At 41.6% G+C, this 26,710-nt stretch overlaps 2 protein-coding genes across 6 annotated transcripts; both read right to left on the reverse strand.

The window, feature by feature from the left end:
* Positions 1-1,332: 1,332 nt before the first annotated feature.
* LOC135304261 (uncharacterized) lies at positions 1,333-8,411 on the reverse strand. The gene is made up of 7 exons (XM_064426503.1): positions 8,257-8,411; positions 5,988-6,093; positions 4,997-5,170; positions 4,145-4,292; positions 3,127-3,215; positions 2,238-2,376; positions 1,333-1,786 (listed from the first exon to the last, which is right to left on the reverse strand). Exons 1-7 carry the CDS (start codon positions 8,324-8,326, stop codon positions 1,778-1,780), a joined length of 735 nt encoding a protein of 244 aa, XP_064282573.1. The 5' UTR covers positions 8,327-8,411; the 3' UTR covers positions 1,333-1,777.
* Positions 8,412-11,132: 2,721 nt separating this feature from the next.
* APOOL (apolipoprotein O like) lies at positions 11,133-24,807 on the reverse strand. Of its 5 annotated transcripts, none has more exons than XM_064426499.1 (9): positions 24,670-24,807; positions 21,654-21,758; positions 20,898-21,017; positions 19,246-19,300; positions 18,996-19,094; positions 18,581-18,672; positions 18,140-18,226; positions 16,437-16,590; positions 11,133-14,750 (listed from the first exon to the last, which is right to left on the reverse strand). In XM_064426499.1, exons 1-9 carry the CDS (start codon positions 24,679-24,681, stop codon positions 14,653-14,655), a joined length of 822 nt encoding a protein of 273 aa, XP_064282569.1. In that variant the 5' UTR covers positions 24,682-24,807; the 3' UTR covers positions 11,133-14,652. The 5 variants fall into 5 exon arrangements, with proteins under 5 accessions (XP_064282569.1, XP_064282568.1, XP_064282572.1 ...); XM_064426498.1 differs by lacking the exon at positions 24,670-24,807 and adding an exon at positions 23,022-23,446 and having other exon boundaries at positions 21,654-21,763; XM_064426502.1 differs by lacking the exon at positions 20,898-21,017.
* Positions 24,808-26,710: the final 1,903 nt, after the last annotated feature.

Below are 26,710 nucleotides of genomic sequence, written 5' to 3' on the forward strand. Positions count from 1 at the left end.
AAAGTTGAACCAGTTTGTTAATATATAAAACTAGTTAGGATACAGACATGAACATTCTCATAACAAGCATAGCAACTCGTGGAAGCTTTGCATTACTCTTTGTCACAAAGGAGGACTTGGGCAATGCTCGGTGCCTGTTCCATGTCTTCTATTCCTTAGAGGAATCCAAAGCCGGAGTGTTTCCAAGTAAAGTGTAAAGGCAGAGGTGGATTCCTGGGAAAAGATGCTGAGAGGGGATTGCTCGGTGCTCCCCGAGCGAGTGCGGGGGTGCCCCTGTCTGGGGGTTCAGAGGGCAGAGCCACCTGGGCTCTGGGAGCTGGGCCAACCCAAGGTGCGTGACCAAGGTGGACACCCGGAGATGGGGCAGCCCCAGGGGACCCTGCTGACCACAGCTGAGTGCTGTGTCCAGTTCTGGGCTGCGCAGGACAGGAGAGACATGGAGCTTCTATAATTCTCAAGAGATTCATCCTCCTGGACTTTCACCTCCTTAGCAGAGAACTTGGAGACTTACATTTTACCCACAAAGAGTAAAGCCACATAACACAGCACATACCAAAGTAAATTCAGTAGGAAGGACATTCCAGTCATTTTGTTTAGCTCTAGCAAGAAACAGATATTCTTACAACAAAATAATTTCAAACTGCCCAATGCAATTAAGGAATGAGGGGGAAAATACCTGGAAAAGGTAATGACAAAACTGAACACTGGGGAAAATGGTGAGAAAGACTCAGTTTAGCCAGCTCTGGTAATGCTGTCAATATCCAGCACCACGGATATTGACAGCATTGCCTTATCTGTTCCTCCTACTCCTTTTGGGAGCAGTGGTGGAATATCAAATTGAACACTCAGATTCTGTGGTTGCTCTGAGGTCGGTGCAACAGAGCTGCATTGAGGTCAACAAGCAGCACAGTCTGTCAGCTTGTGGCACCACCGAGGCTGAGACATGACAGAAAAAAGCAATTCACTGACACAATTCTCTGACACCTTTGGATCTGAATTTTGGAGGTCAGAATGGTTTAAACTGATAGTCTGGGCTCTAAACAGATGTGCTAACACCATTTCTGTGTGTTTCTGAAGACAAAAGAGGGAACCAGACTCACTTCTTTTATTTCTGACAGAATTTGCAGCAGTAGAAGTAAACCCAGTGAAATTTGCCCACTTTGCATTTTTGTTACATTGAGGGAAAAGCAAAGATCAAGAAACCCTTTCTAAAATCCTTAAGATTCTGGTTTTGTCATATAGTTTCACATATTATCTAATACTAAGGAAAATGTTTTAACAGAAATTGCAATATTAAGTGCTTCAGACTTTTGGAAAACAGGAAATAAATCCTAGTCTTCAGTCTCTTTTATTTGTTACTTAGTGGCAAAGTTCTCAATCTTCCACAGCTTAATTTATTTTCCTCATTTACAAAAAAGTTACAAAGCAAGCCAGGGCAGTTTTAAAGGCAAACCATTCCAGCTGTTGGGATCAACACAGAAGGAAGACAAAGCAAAAAAGACAAGTGACAAGGGAATGGGTCTGTGGGTATTTGGTAAATCTTAGGACAGAGAGAGGCCAAGTCCTTGGGGGTGTTTGTACCACACTGCCAGGGCCAGACCCTTGTGTGCTGCAGGATTCACCCGGTTTTCTTTCACAATTATCCTCGTTAGTGCTCTCTAACAAGGATGGCCATTTCCTCTGTGTCCCACCAGGGTCTCACTGCACTCTCAGCACATGGATTGTCCAGTGATCATGCAGCATTCCAAAACAGTTCTGATACAGGATGCACTTGTTCTTAGTATCTCTGTAAAGAGATTAGAATTGAATCAGCAACATGACACACACTCCCCAGTATGCTTGCTATTAAAATAATGTTACTAATCAAACTACATTTTTATATATTTATTTTCTTAGTATGTGCTGCTTCTGAGTGTTCACTCACCAAGAGCTTTGGAAGATGATTTTCATGCAAATAACTGAAAGCATTACCACTGTGTGCACACAAACTGAAACAGCTTTGGAAATATTTGAAAACATTTCAGCAGGGTCTGTAACATTCCTGCAGAAAACACCTGCACAGTGAAAGGTGGCTGTAGGCTTTCTGTTGGCTCACATCTTTACTTAGTGACAAACACCATCAATTTAGTGATGATTTGTATTCAGTACCAGGATGGATGATACAATTAATATGCAGAGTGTGTAATTAATATGCAGAGTATGTAATTAATATGCAGGGGGATGTAATTGATACGTACCCGGTACTGCCTCGCCTCTGGATAAACTGGATAAGGCAAATCCTTCCTGGGATAGTCAAACTCATCCCGCTGGGCTCGGGACTGAGGGAAATAATCTGATGCTGGCTCTGCTGTCTTTAGAGACTGAGCATACACAGGACTATGCAAAAGAGAAAAAGGTTATTAAACCTTATAATATACTGCAAATTGCACAAAGGGATAGCTTAAACTGAAAAATAAAAATATTAAAGCTCACTACTGTATGCACGGCACTGAGGCAATAACATCCAAAAGGTCTTTTAAGTTCATTTAACTGTCAAACCCTCATCCTGCAAACAGAGAAGACTGAATTTACAGAAGCAACAGCCTCTTTAAGCTTTTATTTTCTTTTCACAACAAACAATGCCACAGTAATTTTCTATATCCCTACAATTATTTTCAAAGCGTTTTAAATTCACCTTCAACATTTTCATTGAAAAAAACTGGCCCTCCTTGAGGGATTAAAACATGAGCAAGCTCCAGCCTGTCTCTGCAGCAGAAGGCTGCTACGTGTGAGGAGACTGCTGTGCTCTCCCTGAGCTGCACCCTGGCACACAAGTCCTCTGCAGAAGTTGCAGTAAGAGCTGCAGCAGCTGGTGCTGAGGGGGATTCAAGTGAGGAAGCACAAGCAGGGAACTGTGGTTCTAAACAGCAATGAAATCAATGCCTCTGGGATTAGAGGAAAACCAGAGAAGCCTCTGGATAAAGCAGTATTTTAGGATTTGTATGTGAATAATCCAGTCAAAAGCTTTGCCATTTACTGGACCTTTGTTGCTTGCTGTGCCACTGGCAAAGCTGCAAAGTCATTCTGAGTCTCCAAACCAGGGCATAAAGTGAGAATGAGCACAAAAGACAAAAAATAGCAGCATACCTGTAATCCTGCCTTTGATTTGGGATTGAGGCATCATTAAAATCTTCTCTTTTCAGTACAACTTTTGGAATTTGTCCAGCCCAGGCATCCTGTGTGTAGGGGAGCAGGTGGTTACACAGAGCAAAATGACAACAAATTAGAACAACCAGCTCTCCAGGTACAGAATGTTAGAAGGTATAAAACAGTTTTTCATTTACAAAATACAATGTCAAGGCTACAACTCACAGTCTGGGGTGTGAGAAAGCCCTAAGTCCTGCAGCTCTGACCCAAAAAGATTCCTTTTCCAAAGAGTTTTCTTCTCTCCCAAACTGCAAGGTCTGATTCGCACCTTGGGAACAACAGCATCAGCAGGACTAAATTCTGAATTAGTTAAAAATTGAACAGCACCATCTCCTGGTAAAGGCAGGCTCAGACCTGCTGCAGTGCCAAGCTATTGATACTCCACAGATGGATTTAGTACTAAATAATGTAGCAGACTAGATTATTTTCTCCCTTTTCTCAGACAGCCTTCAATGTCTCCTTCTCACACACTGTGTGTTCCTTAATATGTAAAATAATCCTGTGAAGTAACAAATGAGGAAATGAACACACACACACAAATATTCCCTTTCAGTGATTCTTTGTATTTTATATTGATTTTTAATGGTATTTATCCATCTTTTCTCTTGACACCCACTAGTTCAAGCCCTAATCTCTACTACATTTTGCCTAATGGAGAAAACTGGCACAGCAGAGCACGATCTCTTTTTACAGCTGGTCTTCTAACTGGCCAAAAATGGAAATAGTTATTTGAACATCCTGTAAAAATGATCCCTGGTTCTTTGTTTTCTCCTACGCAAATTAGTTTCACTTAATGCTTGATGACAAGTTTCACCTTCTCACATGCATTCAGCTGATCTTGGAAATGAAATGCTAGGAGACTTTCAACTCAAATTCCCTTTTTTTTTTGCTATTCCCATTGCATTGTGCTGATCCTCAAGGCCTGGGGCTGTGCTGTGCCCCCTGTGCCATCTCTTACCCCGGCTGGCTGATGGTGCCCGTGCCCCGGGCTGGCAGCTGGGCTGAACTCAGGGCTGAATGCAGGGTTCTGCTGTGCTCCGCTGTGGGGAGGCTGGGGCTGGCTCCTGGGGGAAGCAGTGGGAGTTTCTGGAGGCTTTGGCTGTTTCCTGGGGGGGACAATGGGAATTCAGAGCATCAGCAATGCTGTGGGTCTTGACAGATGTTTTTTGTGCTGCAGATTGGTTCAACAGTGCTTTAATGACCTGTGGCAATGGCTGTACAAGAGCTGGGTATTATTACAGCTTTTCTATGTCAGAGCAAGTGCCAGTGACACACTTCTGGGGCTCAGTGACAGAAGGAAAAACCCATATTGTCAGTGTACTTGAGAGAGGTGTCACTGGGAAAAAGTGTTGAAAGCAAAAAGCAGCTCAAATTGCCAATATCTGAGACCCAAGAGTGGGAGGAATGGTGTTTAAACACCAAGTCTCTTGTCAATGGTTATCGGTCTTACTATTTTTTTTTTTTTTAGACCTGTGGAAAAAAATCCCTAAGAGCAAATAAATCAGAAATACACATTTGGTGGTGTTGGATTTAAGTAGTAAATGTACTTATCAATCTTTAAAGCTTGCCTGGTGAGCCCTAAAGAAAAGCAATGACTGAGAGTGAGGTGGTAAAATGCTGAGTAAGTGCTGAGTGCTCAGGTAAGATGCTCTGAGTTAGTTTTAAATTGTATAAATAGTATTTTGGCAGTATGGCAACCTTGTGCTTTTAAACATCCAGAGGTTAAAAATTAACCAGAATACCAGACTCCTTTTGCTGTACTTCCATTTTGAGTACAAAACTCCTTATAAGTGCACCCAGAGTCACCTACCCAGCTTTTTGCATTTTCAAGCAGCAGACAGCAGAAAATATTACAACCACTATGATAACCAGTGCCACTGCAGGGAGAGTAGCCACTAAAATGAAATCCAGAGTGTTCCAACGGTGGTTACATTTGGGGCCCATGTACCAGTACTCCTTCCAGCCTATTCTGTAGTAATTACATCTGCAAATAAAAAGATTCACTTTTAGCAGCAGCATTTTAATTCAAAGTAAGCAATACCAAAAAAGTACAATATTTTGCTATATAATTATTTATTATTCAACACTGCAGAGGCCAAGAGATTCACTATTTTTCCTGTTTGTTCAAAGGTGTTTTTTATCTTAGTTACACCCATCTGTTTCCAGATTTGATGCAAAAGTACTTTGCCAGGCTCTGAGTAACCAAGTCCAAGTTGGTATTTCAGGAGTCCAAGATAAGGAGCTTTGATGGGAACAGGGTGCAGTACCCAAGTCATGGCCTGGCGCAGGTCAAAGATCTCTTTGTCTGCTCTCAGCATGGCAGAGCTGCTGAGTGGAAGTGAAACCTCACATTTCTGGCTGTCATTATGATACAGATTTTTTAAAAGGGAAAAAAACCCAACTACGTAATGGAGAATAGAACATTAAGATATCAATTTTTTTTTTAACTCAAAAGAAAATTTGATCAATCTGAGAAACAAATGAACTTGCAATTACACAGCTAATCCAGTTCTAAAGTAAAATAGTTGAGAGAACAAGGAGCCTGTAAAAATTAAGGGCTACAGTGATTACCTACATCAGGAATGTCATAGCCCACACATATATTTAAAAACAAAACACTATGCCCAAATCCTTGATTTGATTCTGTGTACCACAGTTACAAACTTATGCAGACTGTGAATGAAGATCAACATTTATTTTCATGGATCACTTTGGAGGATCTAAATTTAGTTCACCATTTAGAATATATTTGACATTTACATGGTGTATATTTAAACAAACAAATCAAGCCCACACAGTACCTGCAAAAAGGTTCTCCATTTTTACACTGACAAGGGATATTTTCAGGACAGAATTTATCTGTATTACCCAGACAGGGCTCAAAGTCCGCAACTCCATCGCAGTTGGCTGTGAATTAAAACAAGTATTTAATGCAATTATACATTAACATACTGTCAGTGGGCTGTGTTGCTAATTACACCAGAAATTTATGCTTCAGATGTACTCTGTAGATGGTAAATCTTACTTTCCTGTGACTTGTCCCTTGAAAATGTTGAAGCTATTTGAGAAATGAAAATTTACCTGCTTAAATTACTTTACCCAGAATGTGTACTTCTCTTCCTGTTGGCCAGGAAATTGTGTGGCTTGTGTTGTTATGGTTTTTATCTCATAATTTTAAGTGTGGTTGTGTCTGAATTCCACTATATATCATCTCTGGCTTGTTGGCAAAGACTAAAAGTCATAAGACTCGTTAGAAATTCCAACCTTCCAGTTAGAACCTTTTTGTGTGTTTTACAGTGGGATTATTCCTTGGCTTAGCCTACAAAAGGATCTGGTTTGCATTAATGTTGGTTCTCCTCTCTTTTGTTGTGTAAACACTGGGCTGTAAATTATGTCCCAGCATCTGAGTGTTTACAGTATTTCACAGGTATTTGGCTGGCTAAAGATAACTCCCTCAGCAGCCCAAACCATCATCAGACACCGGCAGGTTTGGCACTCCCACCCCACACCCTCTGCTCCCCGTTCTCTCCTGCTCAGCACTCGGACTCAGCTCCAGGCACCACCCTGAGCACTCAGAAAAGCCCCCAGAGCCAAATGTAATTGTGCACAAGAGCTCCCCGAGAGAGGAGCCACGCTTGCAATGGAGCCAGAGGCAGAACTGGCCGAGATCTCTGAGCCCAGCAGAAACTGCTGGAGCAGCTTCAGTGGCACTGTCCCTGTCCTGGACTTCCCACCAGAGCCAGAGCCAGCTCCTGACTGAGGCACTGTCAGCCAGAGGAACTGTGCTGGGAGCAGCCTGCACTGCAGAGAGAGATGGAAGCCTCCTTCCTTTCCACTGTCCAAGTCCCTCTAATCCAACACTTGCTGCTTCTCAGAGATAAATGTGTTTACAGAGACCAAGGCTTGCACCAGTCCATTTACACACACTGCATGCCCTCCTCTCCAGAGGCATCAGCACTGGAACATCTTCCAAGAAAACCCAACTACAGCTCATGTGTTATGGCTATAAAGTACAGAACAATGAAAAACCCCAAGCAGCATTTGGCATGGTTCATCTGGGAGATAAGCAATGTTTTTAACTACCCCTCTGATCAGTAACACAAATTACAATTCTTTTAGCAATGATATAAAAAATACTAAGGCAGCAGCAAATCACCAGTTGTGATTCTGCTGGGAGAGAAGGAGTGTGTGCCCTTTGCTATTAATGCTCTAATATTCCATGTGATAAAGGAACTCACTGCTGAGCCCTTACTGTGGTCTACGTAAATGCCAAGGTAGCCTTCAAGTGGTAACTTTTTTTTGCAAATGAAAGTTTAGAGTCGCATTAAAAAATTCCTCAGATCACATACCAAAACTCTTATTAGAAAAATAATAACTGCAGCTGGTTTACACTGCCATTGGCTAAGGGATACCCAATTACAAGTAACTGGTAGCTACCAGGTACAGAACAGTGAGGATAAAATAAATAAATATATCAGTTAAATATATGGGAAATCTTCTCATAAAATAATTGCAGGCCAATACTGGTCTAACAGAACCAGAAACAATTCCATTACTTCACTATTCACTTAAAATAACTTTTCTATTAGTGCATTCTTGCTGTCATGCTCTAAATTATTGACAATTTTCTCCCTGTCAGTATCAAAAAAAGTCTAAGAACACTTGCTATTAAAAAGCGTATGATTTTTTAAACTTATATACCAATTGTTTTCTTCCCTACTGAAATAGAACCAAACAATTTAACTCATTTAAAAATACCCTTCTGAAATCCAGAGACTGCCTCAAAATGATCCCAAGCCACCAGGACACTGAGTTTCAGGTGTCATTAATTCATATGGCTGTACCTCTTCCCTGTGACACCAAACACAGCACAGCAGCTGTCTCACCAAGGCTGTCACATTTGCATTGCTTTGCAGTTATCTGAAATAAAGCCAGCCTAAAGCCTAAGGAGGATTCCCAAGCAGCAATCCCCCCCAAGGCTGCAGTGCCCCAGCAGCACTGCCCACAGGAGGGGACATGGCCCTGTCCCTGCTCTGAGAAGCCACAAAGCAGAATTCCAGCAGCTCTTACGTTGTGAAGCCTCACTCAGCAAGGGGCTGGCCAGGACCAGGACACACAGCAGCACTCTCAGAAAGGACATCTGGCCTTTTCTTCCAGACTTTGCCAGAGCAGAATGAGCTTCCCTTTCTGCTGCTGTGGATTGTGGATTTTGAGCTTTTTTTACAGCATCCTTCTCTATAAAGAATTACTAATTAACTTAAAACTGATACACCTCCCTGATAACTTACCCGGCATATTTTCCTTTATGAAACAAACTAGTTCCATAAAAATATCTCATTAATCTTGCTTGAATTTTTTTAATCAGATGTAAGGTATTCATTTAATGACATAAATTTCAACACACCAAGGTATCTGTCAGGAGCCTCTCTCTCCTCCTTTTAGGCTTATGTTACCTTTTACAGATAACAAACTTGGACTATATGCAGACAGTTTCCTGGAATAGACATTGTTTTTAAAGACAAAGCCATGGTCCAGAAGCCATAGAAGATGCATGGGATGGAAAGGAGGGAATCCTGTAATTGGATGCATCTACCATTAAGTTTTGTCAATTAATTTTTCATTTTTCTGAGAAAATAATAGAAAATACCCATGTGGCAAGGATGAGTGATGACAGAAACTCACACCTTAGCACACCCGCTGTCATCTTTCTTGTTTATTATTTAAGGAGTCCTTAAAAATTCTCAACATTCTGCACAAGAAGATCCTGACTCTGTGGTCACCCCAAACACTACCCAGGTTACACCCAAAGTTTGTGCAGTTTGCCTGCATTGAAGCTGAAGTTAGCACATTGTTTTTAGCACAAGGCTTTCAAAACTAATCCATAACTGATAAAATCCCAACGTGGATTTCCTAATTTGACAGGAGCTGGCTGCTTATGTAAACATGCCAAGCACAGTTACATTAACAGCAAAAGGTAAACTTTAACCTTTGCTTTTCAAAGGATAAATAATGATCTCTAAAAATCAATGCCTAGCAAATTCTTGAAAGCATACTGCTTTGGCTAAAGCCCAAAGCACTTAATATTACAGCAGTAGATAAGAGATTCTCAGTCCTGCCAGAAGATTGCTTTACAACAGAGCACAACAAAGAAATTAATATTTACCTCAGTGAAAGAAATTGCATGATCCTTCTTCAGAGTAAGGCAGAAGTGTGAAGAAGCAGCTCCTGCAGATGCTCCATTCTCCTGCTGACAGGGAATTCCCCTCTGGCTCCAGCTGCCAGCTGCTCAGTGGGAGCCTCACGTTGGCTGATGAACAAACACCTTTACCTGGGCTGTCAGATTTCATTCAAGGATGCACAACAGCAATGGGCAGATTCTCCTTGGGTGAGATTTTTTAATAAGGCAGGTTAAAAATCCCAAACTCTTAACTTTGCTACGTCATTGGCATTTACTGGATGCAGAGGGTTTGGACGTGGCCTCAGGAAGGGCTGCAGAGGCTGAGAGTCAGTTTCTGTTTTCAGTGCCCACTTGGGTAACAGCAAATAAACCCAGAGCCAGCAGACCCGAACAGCTGAGAGCTTTGTACTGCACAGCACATCCATTTCCTCCGCTTACTGTCTGAGTTTCTGGAACTCAGCACTATCAACTGCCAAGTTATTCATTCTATAACAACATCCAGGCTCAGTTAATTTCTTCAAAGAGAGGCATATAAATAAACCAAAGTTGCTGACCAAAATCAGTGGTGGAAGATGGAACTGCTCATGATCTTTAATTTTAATTCAGATCTGGTTCAACATGGCTGTGGAGACCAATCTCTCCTCCTGCAGCATTGCAGGGGCCCTGAGTGACACAAATTGAGCACAGGCTATGGATTCCCCAAACACTGGTGTCAGGACTGCTACAAATAGAGCCCACAAAAGGTTACCAAGGCTTGAAACCATGACAGGCTCAGTTTACACCTGGTCACAGCACTGGAATTTCTTTCAGCTGTTGCAGCCAAATCCATCTCCCGTGCCTGTAAACAAAAGGACAAAGGAGTAACTGCACCTTGAACAAGGGTGTTTGCCTCTGCCCACAGTGAACCCAGGGTTCCACTGGGTTTGTTCTCGGGCTCTGGTGCACAGCAAAAGCACAACAGGGGCAGGAAGAAAGACACCCTGACTTGTAGAATGGCTTCAATCACAGCCTTTCTTGGCTGCAGCTTGCCATCAGCACATTGCTGAGCTTGGCTTCTGGGAATCCTGCACTTTAAAATGAAAACCACACACAATCCACTGCCTACTGATTGTCCTTTTTAAAAAGTATTGGCTTCCTGGGACCCCACTTTCTTTTTGGATTTAAAATATGTTTTCAGCATTTCACTGAAATACTCCAAACTTTGACTACAAGGTAACAACTGCTGCATTCCAATACCCTTCCAGTACCTCCCAAGCTGTTCAAGAATCACAGGGACAATGTGCCATTAAAACAGCCTCATTACTCATTCACACAGTTTTCCTCCTTTTGAGTAATTCACTCTTTAGGTTACACCATGGATTACATAATTTATGACCCTGGCTTGGCAAATTACTTTATCTGGAAGACTGGCAGAGTCACACTGAGACAAACACATTTACCACCTGCTGCCTTCTTGAACAGCGTCACTCCTCCAGCATGGATAAAAACTTTAGTTTTACCAAGTCCTGAACTACACCATTCTTTAGAAAAAACTACCAAGAGAAGGAAATGGAAGCACTTCTCAAAATTTAGGCCACTGAGCATTGATCTGTCCTGTTGCTTCAGGGATTTCTTCCAGAAGTGTTTCAGTACTTCAGGGGTGAAGTTTTTCCCCCAACATTAATAAACCAAGTGTGACTTAGTCATCAGAAATGAACTCTTAAAAGTACTTGAAAGGGAAGGAATTGACAAATTTCCTACAGATGAAAACAACACACAGAAATTAAACTTACTTTTTAAAAAGTATCTTATCACCCTTTATTTCCAGGTGCCTCAGAGTGATATGACAAAATAAAGTATCACAATCAGTTTTATGTAAATAAAAAATTAATATCAACAGGCTCCAAATCTGTCTATATTGAATACAACCAACCATAAATAAAACCCCCATGCATTAAATTAAAGCTATTTCTGTATTATAAAATACCATGTGACCCCATTCTTTAAGACATTGATTTTTTCACAAATATATAACTTATATAAAAATTACAATATACATTCTTAATTTTATGTTGCTGTATTATTGCATTGTGAAATAAACTTAAGTGACTCTTAAGGATACATTTGAGAGGCATTTCAAAGTGTTTCACTACAAATTAATAAAACCATGTCTCACAATAAAACTTTTCCCATGTTTTATGTTAACTTTTCAGTGTAACAGATTCATCTATTGGGTCTGAAGTCTTCAAGAGTCCAAGTCAGGCACGTGGTTACCCAGGACTCACAAGCATGGCATTATCTAGATCTGACTTTGCTTTTTTAAAGCCATTGCATAGCACCTTTACTAGAAATTACTACTACAGACATGTGGCTACAGCTCCTTGCAGTCAGCCCTGAAGTATTAAATAACCCCTGGAGGTTCAGATGTCTGAACTGAAAGCAGAGAACACACCCAGCCAGAATACAAAACTTGCCATCCTTTTCTCCCACTTTCTTTGGCTGCAGTTAGGGAAGAGTTATCTTCAGCTGTACCTGTTTCACAACCAAAACCTTCTAATTTTAACCCACTGTGTGGGGATAGTAAACAAAAACTGGTGATACAAATGAAACAAACAGAAAAATACCCTGCCTTGAGGAGAAAGAGGAAAACTCAGCTGATGAAAAAACGAAATTGAAAAGTGACAGTAACATCAGCAGCATCACCATGGACTGGTGTGGGTTGGAAGGGCCTTACAGACCATTTTCTTCCACCCCTGCCCTGGGCAGGGACACCTTGCACTATCCCAGGCTGCTAAAAACCCTGTCCAACCTGGGCCTGGGCACTTCCAGGGATGGGGCAAACCCTGAGCTGGAATAATCCTGTGCTGCTCACTCCTCCCTCCTACCAAACATGACACAGCACAGGAACTCCATTCTGTGAGCTACAGAACTGCATCCCTCATCCTGCTGTTCATCAGAGAGGGCAGGAACAGCCATTTTAAGTTATGTCCCAGAAGATGTTAACTCTGAGGTTCAGTTCTATCCCAACACTGCCCTAAGGAGTCATTTGAGCCTGTCCAGCCCCAGGACAGCTTTGTGCACAGCACAAGCAGGATCAGGGCTGCCATGGAACTGCTGACTCCTGCCTGCCCAGCAAAGAGCCAAGGGCCATCTGCAAGCAGACACCCCCTCCTGCACACCAGACCCGAGGGGAAATGCCCTCACACCTGGGCAGTCCCAGGGCAGCTGCTGGCACCAGGGAACAGGCAGTGTCCCAAGGCTGCTCTCCTGGGAAGGGCAGATGTGCTGCTTCCACAACAGCAGCCCTGCAGCTCCTCTCCCTGCTCCCACAAGACCAATTCCTGGGCAGAGATTTTTATTATGGCCTGAAAAATCTCACCACAGTAAACTCCTGCAAAATCCAAGCAAATCTGCATCATGTTACCTTTCCTGTTGACTTGCTGTGGTAGCACATCACTCAAAGTTAGAATTTAACAATTTAGGAGCAGAGCAGATGGCTTTTCCTTCATGTTTTTATCCAGAATGTTATCAAAGGCAGACAGATAATAAAATTTCTGGCATCCACTCATGCACTTGAAAATGATAATTTCTTCACAATTTTCACTTATGTCTTCATCTGTTTCCCTGGAAATGGTATATGAAGCCCAGCCATCTAATTTTTCTACTCCTCTCTGTGATGAAACACTAAATGTGTCATGTCCAGGAGCTCTCTCAAGATTGATTTAATATCCTCTGATTGCTGCCTGAATTCTGACAGTTGCCTGGGCCTTTAAGAGATGATTAAAGAAACAAAAGACATTAAATCCTGCCAGCTGTCCCAGGCAAGTTTCACTACTAGAATTCTTCTTTTAAACTTCACATTTTCTGACTTCACCTTGCACTGGACTCTGTGTAATAAAGACCAACACTTCCCCTGAAATTTGGATTTTAAAATATCAATTTGTTTCTGACCCATCCTTTTCTTCTTTTGCTCATTCACCATCTGTGCCTTCTGCACATTCCATCCTGCAGCACCTCCTCACAACTTTGCTGATCCCACAGGGACACCAGGAATTCTGCCTGTATGTCACTGGCCATTTGCCTTTGCACCAGCAGCCTTGGAGAAGAAATCAGGTTGTGAAATTTCTTCTTGGAGAGCAGAAGCAAACATCCCATCACATCCCAGTGCTGAGAAGAGCAGCATTTCAGGCTCTAGCCTTCCATCCACACTATCTGCTCCTATGGTCTCTCCTGCTTCCCCCTCAATTTCACAGCAAAGCCCATATTTTCCTTAATTAAAAGGTAACAGAATGAAGAGAAATGGAGGATGAACAGAAGTACAGGGATATACACCATGATAAAATCAGTGTTTGAAAAGTTTCATCCTAGGAAACTTGATTTCTAATTATCATTCTTAGGGAAAACCACAGAATTTCACAGAAATCCTACCAAAATCACTGAGATATTGCATACAAATGTAGGATGAAAAAGTTGGCTGCCTACTACTTCTGCAATTTTACTGTCAGCAGTTTAAACCTTGAAACTACAGATTTCCAACTTCCTAAATACTTCTGATGGATTTTAAATAAATTCAGTATCAGTTTCATGAATTAAGCAATTCAAACACAGTTCTTCCAAGTATTAGAAGCAGGTGAAAGCTGATGCATAGTCTAGAAAGGATGTTTAGAGATCAGTTGTGTGTTTTTGCCCAACTTCAGAGACATTTGAACACAGCAGAGGTGTGCAGGACAAGGAGTTGTTTCCATTCACCTTTGTGAAAGAGGCAAACAGTACCAAATTATTCTGTAATGAAAAAAGTGACTCTTTTACACAAGCTTTAAAGCCAATGCTGTTCACATGACACAACCCCAGAGATTTTAAGGATACTCAGACCAGCAGGAACTTGCACTTCATTCCAGAGCTGAAAGATAAAAGACAAAGAAGCCTCTGCAAAGCCCATCCCTCACATTCTTCATTCAGATCAAGGAACATCTGAGCCAAAGCAGAGATACGTTTGCATTTTCAAATATCCTTTGTGAAGTGACATTTATTAGCAAGTTTGGCACAGAGAAGCCCCACTGGGAGAAGACACTGACAAATCTTGTTTTCTCAGTGTCTCACTAATGACACTGAGTGAATTCCCACTGCTTATATGGAGTCAGGAACAAAATAAGCACTGAACAGAATCATGTAAGTCAATAATACAAATTGGAGATAAGAAAATATCTGATGAAATTATACCTCACAGAGTATGTATTGTAAAGATTATTCCTTCCCTTCTTCCCTCCCCCTTATCTGTAACGTTTTGCATTTTGTAAAGCAGACTTGGCTTAGCTCCTGGTGCTGTACATGTCCACATCTTCTGGGTTGGACTGACCATGGTCTGCAAGTTTTGGATCAGGCTTAAATTTTGATGTCTTCACTGGTCCTGTTAGAGACAGTAAAGAAATATGGTTTAAAATGTATGCTTATACTTGAGCTGTAAGGAAAAAAAAGCTTAGTGATACATTTTGAGAATTTGTGTATTACCAAACACTTAGAAAAAATGAAAACCTGTCTGTTCTAGCTCACAGTGTGTTAAGAACTGACAGAGGAGGAAGAGGGCAGGCTGGAATGCTGGGCACAGCAGTGGATGGAGAGCAGGACCTCTTCTCACTCTCCAACTCCACTTCCTAACCCAAGAGAGGGAGAGAAGAAATTGTGATGCTTTGCCCAACACGTGGAAAGGAAGGGAAAGTCTGAGGCAAGGAAAAAGCTCCCAAGTGTTTCTTGCCCAGGAGCAGAGCTGGATCCCTCCACCAACCCTGCCAGCTCTCCCCTGAAGCTGCTGCCAGATGGCAAGAACCCCAAATGAAGACAAGCACTCTCACCTAGTTTCACTTCTGAGCTTCCAAAAACCACAATCTGAGTTTAGTAAAGCACTGAACCCTCCCACTCACTGAAGGACAGTGCACCTGCTGACATATTTAATGATGCTGCAGTTCCAGAGGGAATTCTAGGGGAAATTAAGGCAGCTTTTCTGGTTCCTGATCTGCTTCTTTTCTAGCTACATCACTTGACCCAACAAAGGGTGTTACGTGCTCCTGACAGCTCTGCCCCACTTGGACTGAGAAAATAAACATCTCTGGCAACACAGATTCATTTAGGGCAGGGATATTTTTGGCTGTATTAGGGACATGAACTAATTCCACCTATGAAAGCAATGACAGATCTATAAACACAAACCCAATAAAGACAGTTTGGCCTGGAGCAAGTGTAAAAACAGATCAAAGCATTCCACAAAGGAAATCAGAAAAAATTCAGGCGCAAAGCAGAGATGTGAATGCACACTACAGTGAAAATAAAGGAACTAAAAATACTAAAACCCTCATCCAAATACATTCTGCTTGCTTTCCAGGAAAAAAAAAAACCTCTGCTAACAATTCCTTCCTTCCAAGCGATTTCCTTGTAAAAAATAAAATTTAGAAGTTGCCCTTACAAAAGATTAACAATATTTTAAAAGAAATTTAGTAATCTTTTAATAGGTAATTCCACTGTTTTCTCTTAAAAATTGGTCTAGCAAAGTTTTGTCTGTTAAACAGGCTGTTATGTGACCTAGGTGATTATCTCAACCACTTAAGATGCACAGGGAACCACTGCAGAAAACTCAGCACAATTAAATCCAATGCTTCATTTCTCAATTACACACTCCTCTTTCATTCCACTATGGATCATCTGTGCACTGTTAGCAGAGGCTAAAAGTAATGAAATCCATTTGAGACTTCAACTTTCTAATAATAATCCAAATTAAAACCTTTTTGTGTGACTTGCATTTGGATTATTCCTTATTTTGGCCTATGAGAGAACCTGGTTTACATTAATATTGGTTCTCTGACATGATTGAGAGAGATCAGCAAATATATAATTCTGTTATTATGACAGAGTCCACAGTGAGAAAATTATCACCTCCCTGAGGCTCTGAAATATGTATTAAAAGACAGCATGTAAAATATGCTCTCAAGAATAATATGCACTGACAGCCTGCTCCAGTTTAGAGCAAGAGTAAGTGCAAAATTAAGTCAACTAATTGGATTTGCAAGTTGCCCTGAGATTACACTTGAAATGTTTAATTCACCTGATGAAGGCACTGGATCATTACTCCAACACTCTACTGGAGGAGATTCTGTTCTGTTAAGTGATCTTGACTCAGCAGCAGACTCAGGTTTGGTACTAGAAATTCCCTTCTTTTTCTTATCTTCTTGCATAATTGGTTTTGACTCTTGCTGCAGCTGTGAACCAAACATTAATAAAAAGAAAGCACATGGGTATATGCTTAATACATTATTGCAAAAGAAAGCTTTCAAGTCTGGGAGCTTATCTTATGAAATGATTTTCAGATACGACATCATACAATGATATTCAACTAGTCAGCTGCACACAAGGGGCACAGCTGGAAAAAGCAAAATTCATGAAACCCCACAGATCAGATAGAATAAATTCATGCAGAAGGGAAATTGTCATGAGTATATATTTAGGGCTGAGGCTGTGGTTTTACCAGAGACCCTCCAAGAACTTCACAAGTTCATTTCCAGGTGAGGAGCCTTTACCCTGACACAAGACTGAAAGAGCCCTGAGTGTCTGCAGAATAGTTACTACCCCTAGTTAGCAGGAGATGGAAAGATAAATCATGCTTACACTCTAGTAATGAGAAATATGTCTTGGGAAGAGGCTTCACTCAGGGGAAAATATGAAGTTAATAGAAGTGTCTGTACCACATCAATTCTTGTTTTGCTATCAGTTTAATGACAGAATCTCATTTTCAAAACTCAGAATTCCATTTGTGCTTCTCAGAAGAAATAAAGGGTGAGGACTGCATGCCAATGAGCACTGTAAATTTAAAGCAAAATATTTCTACACATTAATATAACTGAGAAACTGAAATTTTCTTTGAAAAGAGCAATGAAGAAATACTGTGCAAAGCTGTAATTTTACTTGGGAAGTGCTACTTTTATCAAGGTTTTATAAATTTCCACTCAAGGAAAAAAAACCTTTTGGGCTGGATAAAACCCACATTTAGTTCTGGGATTACTAACCCAAATTCCATATGTAATTTACAGAAGGTTCATATTGCCCTCTACTCTCTGCTGGCAAGGCTTCAGCTGTTTAATATGTCCTATTTTGACTGCCTCACTTAAAAAAACCACACACAAAATCCCCTAGAAACAGAAAAAGCAGAGAAACTAGAGGAAATTCTGAGGAGAACAAGAATTATATCAGAGTTAGAAAGCCTGCTCTGTAAGGTTATAGTGGGGAAGAGAATGTCAAAAACCCTGATAACTTTTCTGTATGTAGCAGGTCAATATAAAGAGGTTAGTGACCATTTATTCACTATGAGGACAGGACAAGGAGAAGAAATAAATAAGCCATGGACAATTCATATCACAGGGTAAATAAACCAGACTTCCTGCAAGGGTTGTAGAGCATTAAGCCAGTCATACCTACTGAAATCCTGAGTGTCTTTAGTCTAAATTCAAGGGCTGCTTAAGACCAAAGCTTGAATCAAAATGGATCCTTTATGCCAAGATAAAAAAGATCTCTAAAGAGAAAATCATTCTTCTCTTGTCCACCCTGCATGGGACTACTATTGAGAGGGGATCTCAATACCCACTGGTGTGAAAGATGTAAAAACAATTAAACACTGAAGTGACAAAAAGATCAGACTGGGGTTGGTGCTTTGCTTAACACCATCAGTAAGCCTTGAACAGCATGAAGACAACAGTCCACAACTTTCTAGGCTCCCTCTCCAGGTGTGAGTTGCCATGACTTCCCAAGTCCTACCTTGGTGACAGTCTCCTTGTCTGCCCACAGCGACCTCACAGCCTCATAGGTCTGATGACTTGCACAAAGTAACTTCTTCCCTGTGACCTATTTTTTAGAAAAACATAATTTAACAACAGTTTTTAAAATACAAAGACAGACTATTCAAATTAAATTAATCATGTTTGCATGAGAACATGCTTGTCTCCATCCTAAGGCATCTACTTTTCAAGATCTAGTGCATATTCCCTTACATCAAGCAAATTGTAAATAATGTTTAAATTTTTTTTAGGAATCCACAGGAACATTTCCATGCTAAACCCACCTACTCCAAATGAAATCAAACCCTGATCAGCAAACAGTGTGCTGGCAATGTTGGCACAATAGATGGAGCAGCAGGTTAAAGGATCCAAACTTGTCCCACTGTGTTGGAAATGACCACAGATAAAATCAGAAACTTACCTTGGCAATGACCACTGACTGAGCTGGGTAACAAACAGAATATCCTACAGTAGTAAGTCCCAAGGGATAAACAATCTTCTTAAATCTAGAACCTGTACAAAGCCAAATATTTTAAATAATTAGACAAAAATGAAATGCTAACAAAGTAGTTGTAGCAATTAAATGCAAAGAAAAATAATCCCAAACCAGGTTTTCCAATATTATGAAGAATGAGAAGAAGAATTGTGTCATTAGTGTGTCTAGTCCTGCTCCGTCAGCTCTCAGGCAGCTCCTAACAGCAACCAACAATGTTCATTTCAGGAATTTATTTTAGTCCCACAGGCTTTTGCCCATGTTTTAGAAGAGTGCTCTGACCACTAGAACTGTTACAAGCTCCATTCCCCACAGGCCAGCAATGAAAACAAACAAACTTTACCTTTTCTTGCCAGCACCACACCAGCCAGGCCTGACACTGTAATTAGAGCAGCTTTGGGAAGAAATTCTGGGGGGGGGTTGTTCAGGTAAACATAAGCATCTAAGAAATGGGAAAAAAAAGACAAAAAAACCCAGGGCAATTCAGTATTGGTAATTTTTTTTTTATTTCCCACTTAAGAAATAAAGGTGAAAATTTTGATTTTACTGAGAGTTTATACAGATAAAATGAGCCAGATATGTGACTTTCCTACCTTTTCCAAACTGAATTGAATCCATTATTCCATTTTTAATAAAGACATAGACATTCTACAAGGAAATAAAAACAAAACCAGAAAGTAAAATCTCTGTAAAAGCAGCTGTTCACATAGATCTCAGCACAATGAGACAAAGAAACACTGTGTAACTTTAAAAACCCCAAACCTTCTAGAAAGGCTGTGCAGAGATCTCCCCTCTTTGTGACAAACAAATAACTTATATTTTTAAAACTTACATTGACAATCAATATTAAAAAAATCTCTAATGTAAGCTCCCTTTCAAAACTGACATTTCAGGAACTCTAGAGTAGGAAAACACCTGGATGCCAACTATATAGGAAAATTCAATTATAAAATACAATCTTCTCTTCCCTAGAGACTTTCCCGGGAAAACTGAAAGAACAACACCGACTTTGTACCACCAGAGGTCACTGCTACTCAGTGGCAGGAACTCACAATGATTAATGGCATTAAAAAGTTTGGTCCAGATTTATAACAAGAGTATTTTCAGTCATGCAGTCACTGACAATATTTTCCCATACCAATGGAATCACAATTTACAGAAAATACATTTTGAAGACATTTTGATTTTTTTTTTTCCAACTATTAGGGTCCACATTTTTTTTGCAAAAGCAAAACACAAGCACAAAATCTCCTGTGGCCAAGAGCCAGGGTGAAGCTGCTGCTTCCCAGCAGGTACAAAAGCAGTAACAGGCACCACAGTTCCCTCTCCACCTGGCACAGTAACAGAGCTGGGAGGTGTTCCTGATGGCTCCTGAGGCACAGCCTGCTGCAACAGATCCATGGGATGCATTCTGTTTGTCTTTTTTGTCACGAACTGCCCTTTGCAAGCAGCTCCTTCTCCACGGACTGCACCTGGAATTTCAGACTCCAAAACACCCTCAAGTTCTCCCAGCAAGAATTTATCGACGTAACTCCTGCTGTAGAAGGAGGGCACATTTTTCCATCCAAAATTATCTTATGCAAGACAAAGACTGTGGACATCCATAAAATCAAAGGGTTTTGGGACAGCTGCAAGAGGCAGGCCTCAGAGACAGCAGAACTGTGATTAGAGCTAAGCACTAGCCATAAAATAAGTCAGCAGAAAAATTACAGAAAAAGTAGAAACGTAAGGACAAATGAAACAATAGTCTGTGTATTAACACTTAGCTAGAATAACTCCCTAAGCTGCAGAAAAGTATATCTAGGGAGATATTAGGAACTTCTAAGCTTAACAATGGAGCTCCATGCATTGTGTTTTAAGGCTTACAAACAGGTATGGTATTTGACATAAGGAAGCATTGTTTAGCCCAAGGTACGTGTGCTTATAGCAATTGGATAAAACTACTGTCAATATGCTTTTGCTTTGTGTGATCGGTCAAAAAACTTATAGAGTAAGCTGTAACATTAAGTTCTTGGTCTGCTGCCTGGGATGTGAGCTGCTGGCATCTTCCCATTGTCATAACCACGTAATGAGACTGATGCTGGAAAACAAAACGGCTCAAGGCACGTTCCTAGCACTCCCATTCGTGATTTGTACATAGCCCCTGGCTGGCGATAAAGGACCTGCCAAAAAAACCCTCCAGGGGGAAGTTTTTCCAGTATTTAGTGCTGAGGGAACCGCAGGGCAGGCTGGGTGCAGCCCTTACCTGGCACCACCCGAAGTAGCGGCCGGTGCTGCTCCGCAGGGCCGTCAGCTGCTGCTGCAGCCGCCCCGGCTGCTCCTCCACGTAGCGGGAGCTCGGCGGCGGCGCGCCGTAAATGGGGAGCTGCAAACAAAGCACGGCTCAGCACGGGGCAGCCTCTGCTCCCAGGGCTGCTGCAGCCCCCGGGGGCTCTTCAAGCCGGCAAAGCCCCAGTGCTGCCACTGCAGCGCACAAAGCCGCTCCCTGGAATGATGAACTTCCAGGGTTCCACACTGACTGCACTCCAGTGGGACTTCACCCTTTGGAAGTGAAAACTGAAACAATGACATGGGTTCTTAGAAGCAGAATTACTCAATATGAAGCAAAGAATAATTAGAAGGTGGATTTGTGTATTACTACTGAAAACTGAAACAATGGTATGGGTTCTTAGAAGCACAATTACTCAGTATGAAGCAAAGAATAATTAGAAGGTGGATTTATGTATTACTAGAAATTGCACATCAGAAAAGGACTCATCACTAAGAGTTCTATTTTCACCTCTTCTGACTTCATTTTTGAAATACAAAAATGAGATAAAACTTTACTAATTTAGTATTGTAACACTTTGTGTTTTATTTGAGCCATAGTGGGCAGTTATTTATTATCACATATTTGCTATATATTTCAGTTACTAAGTAATATAATTCAATGGACAGAGCTGCTATTCTACAGGTTTTTCTAGTATTATTTTAAAGACCAGAAAAAGAGGAAGATTCATACCTTATCTGGCTTCACCAGCTGACTTTTTGATTCCTTTTCTGTTGCTGCATATACAGTAATGCAAACAAATGGCAGCCCAGAAGAAACAGCTGCCAGCTTTGCCACCTGGGACAGAGATGAAAAAAGGGAGTCTTAATGCTGAAATTAAAATTTCCCTATGGATTGATCAAATATAGGATTACACAAGTCACTTTTAAAGCCTTTTTTAAGCATTATACCTTTTAGAAATTTCTTCTGACTTATATCAGGATTCTCTCAAATTATAATGGTAAAGAAAGGTTAAAGACCCCTGACAACAGTTTTATGTCTAAAATTCCAGGAAGAACTTTGTGTTCAAAGCCACGCTGATACTTCCATCACCTGTTAGGGTCAATTCAGTTGTCATTTACTCAGCATGCAGGAGCTTCATTTCTGAAGAATTATTAAAGAAAAACTATTTTAAACCTATCATAATTCAGATTGCTTATTTCCATACAGCATGCTACCAGAACAAGACACCAATTTTCAGTAGACACTAGAAGGAAAATTGATTTTAAAAGCGATAGAGCACTAGAAGTTGTATTGTTCACTTAAAAAAAACAATATATTTTTTAAAGTCACAATGGAGTCTGTTCTCAATGTAAAAGAGAAAGCTATACAGGGAATGATCAAAGTGGTCCAGCTCCTGACTGACAGTAATTGCTTTACTTTTGGGTGCCTGCAGACAAACACATAAATGTTTGAAGATCCAAGGAAATAGCTGTACTGGCTAACATTTACACTGGCAGTTATCCCAAGAGGGTTTCACTCTTTTCTGCTGAAATCACAAAGAACCAGAGTGAAAGAAAAAGCAACATCACCTTGACTCCACTAAAGAAGCTTCACTGCATGGAGCTGTTCCTTATCTAATCACGAGGTGATCAGAGAAAAACCTCAATTAGCTGTTTCTTGTATTAATTTACTGAAATTATTTTATTAAAAGTTCCTTATGAGGCATTAAACAACAAAAATCATATATTGTTTAGGTAAAGAAACCAATAAGTATTTTACCTATGAAGACTTCCACAGAAGTTACTGAGAATTAAGAAATGGCAGGATCATATTTTTATATCAAACACCAGGAAAGAAGCACAGAGAAAAACACCTGCAACAGGCTGGAGCTGTGGAACACCCTGGGATTGCAGGTTCAGCCACTGACAACCTGAAGGTTTTTTCCCAGAAATAAAAAACACACCAAAGACAAACACACATGGCAATATTTTTGATGAGAAGCCTGAACAGCAATTATTTGCTGAAGAAATGCATTATATGCTCTCCAGCAGAAAATTGTTACAGCTACACCTCTTAATAGTAGAACTGGAGTAATACCAATCAAAATAGAATAATAAATAATTTTGGCTTTAATTCTTTGCATTTCAAACAATCTGCTTCAAAGTGTTGGAATCAAAATGATCAAAAATACAGATTCTATTTAAAAAATGTTAAAAAGCTACATCACTACAAAGAATTCACGATCTTCCACCCAAAAGATGCAAAATACAAAGTAAACCATAATAAAACCATACAGTTAATTTATGCCGATCTCCAAGACATTGATTCCCACTGAAACTGCAAATTCTGTGTGCTTGCTTCAAGAACTGGAGCAGGAAACTTGCCCTGAAGGCAGGAACTGCCTCAAAACAAATGGAATCAAAGGAGTGGAGTATATGCAAAAATCTGATGCATGGATTTATATAAAAAAATATGGTTTCTGTATCACAAAATAGGAATCTGCCAGGATAAAATAAGATTAAAACTTAGCAGCTACCTCGTATCATATTTTCCATAAAAAATGTTAATTAAAGAATAAAGAGTCACAGATTTATGACTTTCTCCTACCACTCAGATGTCTTGAGGTGGATCACAAAACTGTCTCACATCCTTTTGGTTCATTTTCCCCAGAAGTTACATGGGACATGGTGATTGCCAGAAGCTTGCAGGCCAAAGCCAGTATCTAATTCAGGTGTGTCTTTATAAATCTCTGGTGACAACCACCAAAACCCCCCCACAAACGGAACAGATCCTTCCACTTCACCTCAACTCCCTGATACTCCACGGATTTGGTTTTAGTCTTGGTAAGTGACCCACAGAGAGTGAAATCTTGAGAAGAATAAAACTCTTACTAATAATTATTTCATAGGAAATAGTACAGAACACACATAAAATTATGTAATTTCACTAAAGGTACTGAATCATTCAGATTTATGTACCAACCAAACTACTTCAAGATCACCCAGCCAGACAGCAAAGCCAAACAGAGTTTCTTTTGCCTTAACAAACTAAAGCAAAATGCTTTATTTTAATTTCTCTCTGTCCTCATTGACATCATCCTTTCCTTTGCAGATATATACACATTTAAAATGCTTAAAAAAGTAAATATGAAAATTCATGTGAGAGTAACCTATTCATCAATTTGACTGCCAACACTGGAAAACCTGTCTAAATATTTGTGAGAAAGCTTTGATCTTTACATGCATGTTTTTCTGCTTAAAGACACTGTATTATTCCTACAGCTAGCGATATTTTAGATACTTGTAACCCTGTTAGCTCGTAACAGCACGATTTTAACAGCCTTGTTTTAGTGATGTACAGCACCACTAGCACTTTATCATGGTACTACCAAACTATCATCTTGATATTCCTCGAGCTGAAGGTGTTTCGGGGGCTGCGAGTACACGGAGAAGAACCAGAAGAGAAACACCAATTTTATTCCCTTTTGCACAATTTAACCACCTCTCGAACCAGCTCTTTCCCCGTCAAGTCCCTCACCACCAGAGACTCTCACTGCCCCGCTCCGCCACCTGACCCCAGCTTCCGCGGCACCGGGGGCTCCTTCCCGCCGGCACCGGCGGACCCGCGGGCGGGCCGGGCGCTGCCGAGGGGCCGCACGGAGCAGCCCCGGCTGTCCCGAGCCGGCGGCGGAGCGGGAGCGGAGCCCGAGGGGCAGCGGAGCCGCGGGGCCGGGGCAGCGCCGGCCTGAGGGCGGGCGGACACTCACCTTGGCCGCCATGTTGGACAGCGCCGCGTACGGCGCGCGGGAAGGGCCGCGCCGGGCGGGGCCGAGGGGCCGGGGCGGGACCGCGCTCAGCCCGGGCGGGATCGCCTCGAAGCGGGCTGGGATGGATTCCTCTCAGCCGGGACAGGCATCGCCCTCAGCCGGCGTCGTCCCAAAGCGGGCAGGGATGAATTCCTCTCAGCCGGGGAGGGAATCGCCCCTAAGTGGGCAGGGACGGTTCCCCCTCAGCTGGCATCGCCCCAAAGCGGGCAGGGATGATCCCCCTCAGCCGGGGCTGGCATCCCCCTCAGCCGGCATCGCCTCAAAGCGGGCAGGGACGGATTCCTCTCAGCCGGGGAGGCATCGCCCCAAAGCGGGCAGGGATGATCCCCCTCAGCCGGGGCTGGCATCCCCCTCAGCCGGCATCGCCCCAAAGCGGGCAGGGATGATCCCCCTCAGCCGGGGCAGGCTTCCCCCTCAGCCGGCATCGCCTCAAAGCGGGCAGGGACGGATTCCCCTCAGCTGGCATCGCCCCGAAGCGGGCAGGGATGGATTCCCCTCAGCCGGGGCTGGCATCCCCCTCAGCCGGCATGGCCCCAAAGCAGGCAGAGATGATTCCCCTCGCCCAGGGCGGGCATCGTCCCGAAGCGGGCAGGGATCATTCCCCTCAGCCGGGGCGGGATCGCCCCCAGCCGAGATCGCCCTAAATCGGGCAGAGATCCGTCTCAGCCGACATCGCCCTAAGGTGGGCAGGGATGCCCCTCAGCCGGGGCAGGAATCGCGCCCCGACCGGGCGGCATCGCCCTCAGCCGGGATCCCCCTCAGACCGACCGCCATGCCCCTCAGCCCGCATCGCCCTCAGCCGGGATCTCAGAACACACAAAATCCCCCATAAACACAAAATCTAAGTGCAGATAATCCGTTTATTGAAGTCCAAATTTACAACGGAAGTTTACAACTTTTTTTTTTTTTTGTTTTCCCCCAAAACAAAAGTTTTGTTTGAATTTAGGAAGAATAAATGTTTGTTTTTGTTTTTGTTTTTTTTTAATAATGTACAGACTATATCTCTTAAATAAGTTAATATCTTTGAAAAAAGAGCAATATGTTCCTTTTTTTAATGTTGCAGTGCAACTTACAACTTACACGTCTGTGCAATGTACCATGAGGTATATGCCCAGTGAGCAACACACAGTGAAGTTTTCCATTCATAAATTTTCATTGTAGACACACAAAAAGTTAACAAGTTATTAATCTGTGATAGAAAACGCAGCCGGTTACAGTAATTCACACAGAACTCATCTGGAAAGAGGGAAAAAAGAAACCTAATGTTCACTGCCTATAGAAACTATTGGATTATCTCTCAACATAGACAAGTATAAAATTAAAAATACTGTTGTGAAACTGAAGAAATACTGTGTTATCCAGGGGTTGAAACCTCGTTTGACCTGTATTAGTCTAGAACCATTGGTTTTCTCTCTGTAGCATCCACGAGCTGAGGGATTTACTGCGGTACCGATGGAGCATCTGCTCGTCAAAGCATTAAGCACGATGGGCACTATAGAAAAGTTGCAGAATGCTCAAAAACGTACAACTCCAGCATTTCCCTGGCAAGGACAGGTGGTTTTCCATTGCCTCTCAGTTCATCTCCCAGCTGATTAGAAAAACAAGGCTGAAACATGGAAGATTACTCGTGTTTGAAGCTTGACACTTCAAACTTCTCAAGATGGCTCTAAAATACTTATTTTTCTTAATGACAGAAAACATATATTTATTTAAGAAAGAATCATCCACAATATAACTTTGTGATAAATAACAGTTCTGCCTCTAATACATATATACATACTGCTTGTAAACAAAAATGCCCACAGGTCATGGAGTCTCCATGATTTTTTTTACAAGGCGCTATAGATTTTTATTTTTATTTTTTTGTTATTGAAAACAGTCCTAGTGAAAGTTTGGTTCATAACCTCCTATTGCTACAGAAACAGTAAGAATGTTTATATTTACAAAGAAACAAAGACCATGGAGACCCCATAGCGTTATT

Source organism: Passer domesticus, chromosome 7 (assembly GCF_036417665.1).
Source record: "Passer domesticus isolate bPasDom1 chromosome 7, bPasDom1.hap1, whole genome shotgun sequence".
NCBI lineage: Eukaryota > Metazoa > Chordata > Aves > Passeriformes > Passeridae > Passer > Passer domesticus.

Excerpts from the sequence above, each read along its gene's own strand:
- APOOL (XM_064426498.1), bottom strand. The coding sequence starts at position 23,046 with ATGCAAAGAATTAAAGCCAAAATTA. Across the intron at positions 19,095-19,245 it reads TTCAATTCAGTTTGGAAAAG|ATGCTTATGTTTACCTGAAC; the intron begins GTAGGAAAGTCA and ends CCCATTTCTTAG. Across the intron at positions 14,751-16,436 it reads TGATCCAGTGCCTTCATCAG|GACCAGTGAAGACATCAAAA; the intron begins GTGAATTAAACA and ends TGTCTCTAACAG.
- LOC135304261 (XM_064426503.1), bottom strand. The coding sequence starts at position 8,326 with ATGTCCTTTCTGAGAGTGCTGCTGTGTGTCCTGGTCCTGGCCAGCCCC. Across the intron at positions 6,094-8,256 it reads GCTGAGTGAGGCTTCACAAC|CCAACTGCGATGGAGTTGCG; the intron begins GTAAGAGCTGCT and ends TTTAATTCACAG. Across the intron at positions 2,377-3,126 it reads AATCAAAGGCAGGATTACAG|TCCTGTGTATGCTCAGTCTC; the intron begins GTATGCTGCTAT and ends TCTTTTGCATAG.